The sequence below is a fragment of the Tupaia chinensis genome, unplaced genomic scaffold (genome assembly GCF_000334495.1).
Source record: "Tupaia chinensis unplaced genomic scaffold, TupChi_1.0 Scaffold143687_1, whole genome shotgun sequence".
Taxonomy (NCBI): Eukaryota; Metazoa; Chordata; class Mammalia; order Scandentia; family Tupaiidae; genus Tupaia; species Tupaia belangeri.
This window is the reverse complement of record NW_006203535.1, coordinates 814,015-825,649: the sequence shown is the minus strand read 5'-3', so window position 1 is coordinate 825,649 and position 11,635 is coordinate 814,015. Positions and strand designations below refer to the sequence as shown.

Genomic DNA, 11,635 nt, shown 5'->3' with positions numbered 1-11,635 from the left:
GTGGTTACACTGTTGGACTCCCACATGGTCGACTATGGTTCAAGTCCCTGACACTGGCATCTTGAAAATCACACTGAGCATGTGCATACGTGCCCAAAATCCTGAAAGGAGAATGGAGGAGAAGGGATGGCTGTCCCCCCCTCATGAGTTGATCTCTCACTTTTCTTCTCATTGTCTCTGTCTCTTTTTCCGATGAGTGCACTCTCCCTAAGGCAAAACTTTGGGGGAAAAAAAAGATATCAGTTGGGGGCCAGAAGGTGGCAAAGCAGGAGTGCAGTCGGGCCCACATGGGAGACATCCTGGGTTCACATCCCAGGACCTCCCTGAGCTTGCTGGGCATGCACATGCCTGTATACCTATGATGAGGGCTGACTGAAGCTAGGGGTAGTTCCTGGGATGTCTATCTCTGTGACTTTCTCTCTCTCTCGTGGAAGAAATACTAAATAATCTTAAAAAGAAAAGATCTGCACTAGATTCCTATTACTACAAGTTAGAATAAAAACTTCTATTTTTAAGATTTGGTAATAAAGTTGATTTTTCACACAAGAAGTAATCCAAGATTATTGAAGAATGTTTGAGAGATGTAGAATGCTGGAATAAGAAAAAAAAATGTAGCTTGACCTAGTTCTACTATCCCAAGACTATTACTTTATCATTTTTTTCTTTTGTTCTAAGAGGGATTTTTGCTGTAGAGCATGTGCGCTTGCCAGAGAGAAGAGTGAGAGAAGTGTGAGAAGTCACCCCCCAGAAAGGGGGGATGGCCATGCCACAATCACTTCTCCATTCTCCTCTTGGGATTTTAGGTACAGACATACAAATGCCTGGAAGGAGTTTCAAGCTACCAGATCCAGGACTTGAACCACAGTTACCTGCTAGCCTCATTATTTTTGGTATTTTTAAAATCATTGTTCTAGGCATGAATAGGCATCTGGTTTTTAAACCCTGTTATATGCAAGTGGACTTTAGAATAGAGATGTAACTTTTTCTGGTATGTTTTGCTCAGATAAATATTTTGTGTCTAATTGCACAATGATAGATTGAAAATTTATAATTAAATAATTTGATTTTCAATTTTATGAAGAAACATTGTTAAAGACATCTTTTATTCCCTGGTTTTATGTACCGATTATCATGTGTACTGTTAAATCAGGTAGCATTGACTGAGATAAGTATTCCCCAGGACTCTTGCAACAAGTTAGCTAGACTTCCTGAACACATTTACATCATTTTAGACAAAAATTCCCCCTTTTTTGAGTTCTTTGTTTTTAGCTCTCTATAGAGAGAAGAACATCTTCTATTTAAAAAAAATAATTATCTAATTAATTAAATTTATTTATTTATTTTCATTTGACCAGAGAGGGACAAGAAAGATAAAGAAGAGAGAAAGTTAGAAGGTAAGAAGGCAAGCTGCCAGGTCCAGGACTCAAACTGTGGTTGGCCTTGTGGGAGTCCAGCTCCCTTAACACCATGCCACCTGCTGGTCTCATGAGAAGTACATCTTCTAACAAGATTTGTTATTTTTCAGAAAGTTTATCAAGGTAGTTGATTTTCTTTGTATTTGCATATTTGTGAAGACCTATCTATAACCTTTGCATGTAAATGTAGCCATAAAATCATTAGGATATGCTTTTTATTTATCACATCAAACTAAGATTGTCTCATAGCATTCTGACATTTAGTGTTTATAGAGGAGCCTGTTCTGTTGCAGTTAATTTAAATTTCTTATGACAGTGTAATTATATGAATTTTTTCTTTATCCTAGTTCAAATTGTTTTACCTAGAATTTTCTATTTTATGAGTCTTTTTTATATAATTGATGTTTTAGCTATTAAATTATAAGAGCTTTCAATCTCATGCTCAGATATTTTTTATTGTGATAAAGTGCAGAACACCTAAATTTTAACATTTTAATCATTTTAAGCATACAGTTCAGTAGTATTAAGTACATTCACATTGTTGTGCAATGCCCAGATATTTTCTGAAATAAGAAAAGAGTTCTTAAATTATATCTTTGTTATTTGCTTCTATGTTAATCGTTCAGTTTCTTTTTCAGGGAAAGCTATAATTATAAAATTTAAGCCCTCTCTTCTATTACAGATTGCTATCTTTTTCTTCATTATAAGAGAATAGGACAGTATTTATCTTCCCTATCACTGAAGCAGTTCTCCAGAGAGTCAATTCTGTTCTTTTGTAATATCAACATGAATTTTAATTCTGCTCCTGGATTTTTAGTTTTCCTGATATTTTCACTACTTCATATATTAATTTTTATGTTGTAATAAAGTATTTTTGTAGTGTGTGTGTGTGTGTGTGTGTGTGTGTGTGCATGTGGTGTTTTAGACAGGCTATCACTGTGTTGTGATCCTACTGCCTCAGCCTCCCAAGTAGCTGGGACTATAGTACACACCACCATACCTGACCCTTATGGGTGGGCTGAGACTTTAATCTGAGCTTCCCATGTGGTTCTAGCTTTCCATGTGGAGCATCAGAGTCCAGCATATGCTATAATGACTGAACCATAAGAATGTATTATTTTTTTAAATGCCAACTTGTATTGTCTATACACTATCTAGTGTTGTGCCTTGTCACATAGAGGCTATATCATTGGGCGTCCATTGAAGATGCCAAATGATGTTTCAAAACTATTATTTGATGCACACAGAAAATAATTGTATCGGTAAGATTTTTTTTTTTTTTTGGTAAAAGCTAATGTTCTTGGCATAATCTATGAGGGTCTATAGAATCTGATCTCTGTTGAACTTGGTGAATTCCCTTTTGCCTGATGCCCATGTAGCCCATGTATGACCTGCTCCAGGAACATGCCAAGCACATTATAATCTGAGTCTTGAGGACCATGGGTCTTGCTATTTCTTTTGCTTCTAAGATCATCCCTCAGATAAATATGTGACCTTTCTTCCTTAATTGAATTCTTTGTTCTAATATTACTCTCAGAGAAACCTGCACTCACCACCCTTCTAAATTTTAAGTTTACCCTATCCGTTGCTTCAACAGTGTTCCTTACTTGGTTGTATATAGTACTCAGCACTTTTTACATAGCATCAACTCTATTTCTATCTACTATGTATTCTTACATCTTCCTATCAAGTTTATATTTCCCACTAGAATGAACATCCTAAGGCCGATGATGTGTTTGTCTCATTTTCCAGTGTAGAGATTAAATAAATAGTTGTAATTTGACTGAATAATCTTAGGAAGAGTTGACTTCATAGCCTAGTGGTGAAGAGAGCTGGACGTGGCTGACTGTGGCTCATATTCTGGCCCTAGTGGCTTGAAAAACACACTGGGAGCATGTGCATGCATTCCCGAAGTGGACAAGAAAGGATTGTGGTGTAACCATGCCCCATAGGGGTCCCTCTCTCTCTATCTCTGTCTCTCTCTGGTGAGCACTGTACCTTCTGGAAATTAAAATAAGCAAAATAAAATAAGTAATAACTTGGGGAAGATGATCAATTTTCTTATAGTGAATTGATCTGTCATGGGTTTTATTATTTCTTGCATTTATATATTTATTCAAATGTGGTGGTTTGCCATTCAACAGGATGTGTAGAATTTCTTCTGAATTCATTTTATCCACCTCAGTACTGCTCAAATATCTATTAAAATTTGAGGCTAGATGAATAAGTTTTGGGCCCAATTATCAGTATTTAGCATATCTTCATTTTACTTAACTTTTCTAAACTAAAAACTCATGTTCTTCTACTTCTAGCAGTCTTACTGACACATTGATTGTATTGATGTCATTAATTATAATAAACTAAAGTATGCAGTGCTATTAGTATCTCTATCATCTAAATAAAACTTTAATTATGGAATTTACCCCGCTAAGCCTACAGTAAAACACATAAATTTCAGACTAAATGTTGTATATGAGACAGCAGTGATTGTAAGAGTATTTTTTGGAGAGTATGCACCTCTTCTTCTTCCCTTCCTTCTTTATTTTCGTTAGTCTATTGGCCTTATATTAGAGTGAGTTCAAAGTTCTATAAACTCTAAAGTCTAAAGTCAGCTAGGTTCAACTTTGAGTGATACTGGAAAGTTTTTCTTTTATTGGGAGTTCACAGACATTTTAGTGGGAGGTTGAAAGACAGAGGTATTTCTATACTATTTTACACTAGATACCAAGCAATATTTTTACTACTTTTGTTTTAATTAACTTAGTTCCATTATTTTTGCAACTGGAAAACATGGGATAATATATCTTTTTTTTTCTTCTAGAACAATGTAAGAGCTATGAGCTCTTAAACTGGTTTTATTTTTTTGTTTTTGTAACAGATTGCATGGAAATAGATTTCATTTCTGACAGTTCTGTTTTACGTATTCTATTTTGTTAAAGGAAGAATGTCCCATGTAAGACCCAAGTACAACAATAATATAAAAATAAATTGGATCTTATTTATCATTGATGTCTGTGTGACATAATAGATATGGATAATATCTATTCTATACTATCATTTACAAATGTATTTCATGACACTTAACATTGTGTGACTAAAGTACTCTTTCTTAAAGGTACTGTCAGTGCTAAAGCACTCATTGCTGTCATTCAAACAACCCAGAGCTCTGGAGATGTTAAAACTCTACTTCTTATTTTCCTTGCAGTTCCTGGTGAAAGAGGTATGGTTGCATTTTGTTTTTGTGAAATAGAATGGCTGCTATTTAGATTTTCCCACACTGAACTAATCATAGTTTTAAAAAGTAAAATCAAATAATTAATAGTACTTATAATTGATATAATTATTCAAGTCAAGTCAGGCAATTGTCATTAATCTCTCTTATATTGGCATTAAATAATATTTCACAGGCATTTAGCAACTTATTAATTATGTAGTGAGTTGAGTCAACTAATAAATTATTTTTTGTTCTTTAGGGTTATTTAGATCAGGAAGGTAATCCCATGGGGTTTGCTGGACTTGTATCACATTTGCATTATCATGAACCTTCTAATCTTGTTTTCGTCAATTTTCTTGTAAGAGGCCTTTTTCATAATCTCTGTCGGCCAACGAGGGAAGGTAAGCCTGTGGTTTCATATGTATTTATATAGTCTAAAAATAGCAACAGATTTCTAGAAAGCTAGCATTCTTAGAATATTTTTCTACAAAGAAAATACATTCAATATGTAGATAACTTGCGGATCCCCAAATTAAACAACATAAGGTTAAATACCTGCAAGTAGAGAGATTATATGGAAGACGGCCATATTTTGGAGTACCTATTTTAAAATGTCAACTTCTCCAGAGCATTAACTTCAGTGATTCCTTGCCTCCAGGATTCAGAACTTATGAAATGATATGTAACCTTAAAAATATTTCTTCTAATTAAATATAATATATGCATGTCATAGAAAAGAATACAGGAAAGTGTATGTTAAAAATGAATGATTCCCCTACCCACAGATATTTGCTGTTAACACAGTCATGCATTGCTTAATGATAGGGCTGTGTTCTGAAAAATGTATCATCAGGTAATATCATTGTTGTGCAAATACTGTATAGTGTACTTACACAAACCTGGATCATATAGCCTACTACACACTTAGGCTATACAGGATAGCCTACTGCTCCTAGATTACAAACCTGTACATTATATTACTGTACTAAGTATTATAGGCAGTTATAACACAGTGGTAAGTATTTGTGTATCTAAACATATCTAATCATAGAAAATGTAGAGTGAAAATATGGTATAAAAGATAAAAAGAAATGGTACATACATCTATGTAAGATATTTACCATGAATGGTGCTTACAAGACTGGAAGTTGCTCTGGCTGAGTGAGTGGTGAGTGAATGGGAAGGCCTACACATTACTGTATACTACCATAGACTTTATCAACTGTGCACTTAGATATGCTACTTTTCTAGAAAATTATTTTTCTTCAAAAATAACTTAATCCTCTCTTACTATAGCTTTGTTACTTTATACACTTTTTCATTGTTCTTAATTTTTTGACTCTTTTGCACTAACACTTAATATAAAACACAGACACATTATGCAGCTTTATAAAATATTGTATTTCTTCATATCTTTATCCTATAAGCTTTGTTCTGTCTATATGTATTTTTTACTTTTAGAAGTTCATGGTAAAACTCAAGACACACATTTATCTAGGCTTACACCATTTGGGATCATCAATATCGCTATCTTCCACCCTCCATATCTCGTCCCAGTGGAAGGGCCACAATGAACAAATGTGAGATTGTATCAAGCACAAGAGAAAATGATGCAATCAAGAGCTGTGGTAAACATGAGATGCATGAGGTTGTTGCTGGCCTAACACATCATACTGTTTCACAGTACACTTTTAAACCACAACAGGGCAGTGCCCGTGGGACTTGAAGAAAAGAGTGACTCAGAACGATAGTAGTTTAGTGTGAGTAGCAGAAAGATCAAGCAGGAAGATAAGGGAGGAGGTTATTTTTAGACTGAATTTTAAAAAGCCTTAAATGCTAAGCTAAAGAAGTTGAATTTTTTTAAAATTAGGTATTAAAATATCATCAGAAATTTTGAAGAGGTGAGATACATAACCATAAAATTCTTTAGGACCCTGGTTATTTGTTAGGCTAGAAGAAAGAGGGAAAAATCTAGTTAAGGGGATAAGGCCATTTGTGATTGAGATGACTGGGATCTGAACTAGTGTAGGGATAGCAAGAGTAATAAAAAAGGTGCAGCTGAAAATACAGTCATTCCTCCATTGCCATATATGGCACAAATAGTGAGTTTCTGTGAGATGTAATATAACATCCAGGGGGTGGCAGATGATGTGGTCATTGAGGGCACTGAACTCCCACATGGCCCACCGTGGTTCTAGTCCCGGACATAGAAGCTATCTTTCTCTCTCTTTGTCCCTCTCCAGTCAAATTAAAATAAATTAATGAATAAAGTTAAATAAGCAAATTCTTTTAAAAAATAACATTCAATTTAAATATAAAAAATGGAATTATAGCTTTTCATATGTACAATAAAACACTTTGCTTTTTACAGGCTCCAAACACTTTTCTCAAGATGTTATGGAAAAGCTGGTGTTAGTGCTGGCACATCTCTTTGGAAGAAGATATCTTCCAGCAAGGTACCAAGATGCTAAATGCAAATTTTATCAATCAAAGGTAATGTGTGGTTCTGATAAACCTGAATAATTGATACCATGATATATAGTCTACCAGAAAATTTTCATTGGCAGTTATTTTATTAATATAGGATAGCTGTTTTGTAGATTAACTTTTTTTCTAATCAGTGTGATATTTAATCTGTAATTCAAAAGTCTCTCTGTACATCTAACTGAAGGTTAGAATATGCCTTGAGTAAAAATAGAATCAAAGTCTCACTTATGTTTTTCATTTGATTGTATCAAATTATTGCATTAAATGACTGAAGAAAAGATGTAGGTAATCATACATTGAAATAAAACAACTGTTCCCACTGAGACCACAGGTCCCTTAGGATCTTTTTAACCTTTCAGACAGAAGGTCTACATTGTGAACTATGTCTTCACTGAGAAAATACTAAAATAGTCATCTAAGAAACTATTTCTTGACTCACTGAGATCAAAAGGAGTAAAGTTTTTCAATTTCATTTGCAACATTATCTTTGGTCATGATTCCCTATCTTTAAATCGACATTAAATATTATGGGGCCAGCAGGTGGCATGATGGTTAAGGGCATTGGACTCCCACTTGGCCAATATGGTTCAAGTTTCAGACCTGGCAGCTTGCTTTCTCACTTTCTCTCTGTATCTGTCTCTCTTTCTCACTCTATCCTTCTCTGGTTAAATTAAAAATAATAATAAATAAATAAATAAATAAATAAATAAATAAATAAAGTGAAATAAAATAATTCTTAAAAAACCGTTAAATATTATTACAATTGTACTTCGCTGGAATCAGGTGGGATAGGCTGACTTATTTTAGATAGAAAGGGAAAAGATGCTGTGGAACAAGAAAAGAGTTCATTTATGTTGTCTAACACCACAATGTCAAATTAGGTATCTCTACCCTCACAGAATGTCCTTTAGACTAGTGAATGCAATTTTAGGTATTGACTTGTCATCTGCATATATGCATTTCTGAAATATTATTCCATTGTTTTGTTTAACTATTATTTAAATAATAGATGAAAAGTCACTATATCAATCCTTGACGAGAAGGTAGTCATAAAAATAAATACAAGTAATTGAATTTTTGAATGGAGACATGCTGTCTCTTTTTTTCCCATCATTATTGGAAATTGGCCCATTTCCAGATATGATAACGTAGGTGAATCACTCCCTCTGTAGCAGAGAGCTGTGGAAGCAATGAAGACTAGCTGTGCTAACATTGTATAGTGACAACAACTTTTCCAAGGTATAATAGGAATCTCCATAGTTTTTGTCCCAGAGTATCTATAAATTTTGAATATAGGTCAGAAATCAAATTTAGCACATGCAGATCTCCCCAGTGATATTTAAAAGCCCAATCAAGTTTTTATTAATTTAATGGGACTGGAATGTGGTCGGAAACTTGAAAGACTATTAACATGCAACAAATCTTTACCATTTACTGGATAAAAGATCTACATGAATCATTGGGGTAGTACACCAAAAGACTTAAAAGGTAAAAATTCTTAACGTCTTGCTGCCTTTATTAATGAAATTCATGAGTGGGCATACACACACACTCACCCGGTGTGAGTTTAAGCTGCCAGGTCCAGGGCTCAAACCACAGTCAAATACATGGAAGTATAGAAACATAACCATTACACCATCTGCTGGTCCCAAGGATATATTTTATAATTTCCAGAGTAACAACTAAAAAGACTAATAGCATAACAACACAAATAATTTTAGTAGAAGGAAAACCTGAATGAGAAATTATTAGAGGGAAAAGAATATACAATAAGCAGTCCAAATAAAAAACACATAGAAAGGCAGAAAAGTCAACTACTGGGTCATCAGAAAACTCATAATGTACTTTTCTATGTTTTTCTATGCAAAAAATACATCATAGCTTTTCTGATGACCCAATACATAAGTAGTTGTGTTAAACACAAAGGGACTAAATATGCCAAGTGAAATAATAAGATTTTCAGAGTGTATTTTTTTTAACAATTATTTTATTTAACTTTATTTATTTTAGTTTAACTAGAAAGGGACAGAGTGAGGTAGAGAGAGAGAAAGAAAGCGAGGAAGTAAGGCGCCAGGTCCAGGACTCAGACTGCAGTAGGCCATAAGGGAGTCCAGCGTCATTAACAGCCACGCCAACTGCCAGTCCCCAGATTTTATTTTAAAATATACACTATAGTATATTGCTTATACAAATCTCTAAAAGGCTCAAAGTAGAATTATGGAAAAAGATACACCAGGTAAACAATAAACAGAAGGAACAGAAATACCTCAATTGCCTGAAAATTAGTTCAATAATTTTAAAACATATATAGAACCTCAAATAGTAAAATAAAAATGATAAATATTTACTATTGTAATTCATGTAATGATTAGAGGGACATTTGTGATCTTAAAGCCAGATAATATAAAAGAAGACAAGCTGAAAAATATCAACACTCCAACCTTTCAGCTTAACAAGCCAGAAAGGACCAGCTTGTTGGTATAGTCAGTAGCACACTGAACTGCCATGCTGAAAGTTACGTGGCCAACCATGGGTTCAAATCCCTGGATTAGCCTGAAATCATACTGTGCACATGTGCATGTCCTCAAGATCCAAGAAAAGTTGGAAGACTGGGGTAAAGGGGTCATGATATGACAAGATCCTGTCAAGAGCATGTCTTTCTCTATTATGAATTTAAAAAAATAAAGAAAGAAGGAAAAAACAAAACTCATGAGGACACCTAACCTATGATAAATAAAAAGAAAGACAGAAAATGAGAATTGAAACAAAGTAAAACAAAAGCAATTGTACAATAGGGAAATCAACAAATTCCAAGTTGGTTCTTTGTAAAGAATAAAAAAATTGGGCCAACAGGTGACAAGGTGACATAGTGGTTGGGGACCTGCACTTCAACATGGCTGACTGCAGTTTGAGTTCTGGATCTGGCAGCTCGCTTTCTCACTTTCCCTTTCTCTCTCTGATGACTATATCAAGTTAAAATAATAATAATAAAGGGACTAGGAACCAGCAGATGATTTAATGGTTATGTCACTGGACTCCCATGTAGTCACTGGTATCTTAAAACTCATGCCAGGTGCATGTGTGTGCATGCACAAGATAACCAAGAAGAAAATAAAAGAGAACGGACTGTGGTGTGGCCAATTCTCCCAGAGGGTGATTTCTCACATTCTGTCTCTCTGTGTCTCTGGTGAGCACAAGCACCCAGTAGCAAAAATCTCTCTTAAAAGTTAAAAATAATAAAGGGACCAGCAGATGGCATAGTGGTTACATTACTGGACTCCCACATGGCTGATTCTGGTTTAAGTCCTGGACTCTGTAGCTTGAAAATCATGCTGGGTATGCATGTGTGTGTGCCCAAGATCCTGAGAGGAGAATGGAGGAGAAGGAATTGCGACATGGTCATCTAACCTGAGGAGTGATTTCTCACTTTCCCTCTCGCTGTCTCTGATTCTCTGGCAAGCACACACACCCTATGGCAAAAACCTCTAAAAAAAAAAAAATGAAAGAATTCTTAAGCCATCAGATGGCACTGAACTCCCACATGGCTGACCATAATTTCAGTTCTGGACCTAGTAGCTTGAAATTCACACCAGCCACAAGTGTGTGCATGACCAAAAGTCCAGGACGAGAATAGGGAAAGGACTGAGGCATGGCTGTCAACCCTGGGGGATGATTTCTCACTTTTCCTCCCTCTGTCTCTCTCCAGCAAATGCACATGAATTATGGTAAAAAAAAAAAAAACTTAAAAAAAAAAAAAGAATAAACATAACTCTCTCCAGCAAATGCACATGAATTATGGTAAAAAAAAAACCTTAAAAAAAAAAAAGAATAAAAAGAGGCCAGCCAGCTAGGAGAGTGGTGCTTAAGGCAGCTGGCTTTCACAGGGACAACTGTATGATTTGAGTCCCAGACCTGGTGACTTGAAAAACATGGTGGTTGTGTGTTTGTGTGTGTACCCAGACCTCGAAAGGAAGGAGAACAAATGCACATGAATTATGGTAAAAAAAAAACCTTAAAAAAAAAAAAGAATAAAAAGAGGCCAGCCAGCTAGGAGAGTGGTGCTTAAGGCAGCTGGCTTTCACAGGGACAACTGTATGATTTGAGTCCCAGACCTGGTGACTTGAAAAACATGGTGGTTGTGTGTTTGTGTGTGTACCCAGACCTCGAAAGGAAGGAGAAATGGAGGAGAAGGGATTGTTTCATGATCATCCCATATGGAGGGTACTTTCTTCTTTTCCTTCTCTCTGTTTGGTGAGTGCACATGAACTCTGGAAAAAATTTTAAAAAGTTATAAAGGAAGAAAATATCAAGCAATACAATGGGACATTACTATAGATCTTCAGACATCAGAAAGAGCATAAGAAGATATCGTGAATGACTTTAAAGCAATAAATTAGGCTATGTGGATGAAACAGGCAAATTTCTTGAAAAGGCAACCTTCTAGAACTACCAAAGATATTTAAAAAATCTGAAATGTCTGATATCTATTAAAGAAACTTATCTTATTATTAAAAATAAT

At 35.0% G+C, this 11,635-nt stretch overlaps 1 protein-coding gene across 2 annotated transcripts in view; it reads left to right on the top strand.

The window, feature by feature from the left end:
- The window catches only part of LOC102498884 (DExD/H-box helicase 60), a 61,002-nt gene that overhangs the window by 39,565 nt on the left and 9,802 nt on the right, over positions 1-11,635 (top strand). For both annotated transcript variants that reach the window (XM_027766789.1, XM_027766790.1), the window contains 3 exons: positions 4,531-4,635; positions 4,889-5,030; positions 7,001-7,122. In XM_027766789.1, coding sequence (XP_027622590.1) covers positions 4,531-4,635; positions 4,889-5,030; positions 7,001-7,122 — 369 coding nt within the window. The remainder of the gene's footprint in view (positions 1-4,530; positions 4,636-4,888; positions 5,031-7,000; positions 7,123-11,635) is intronic.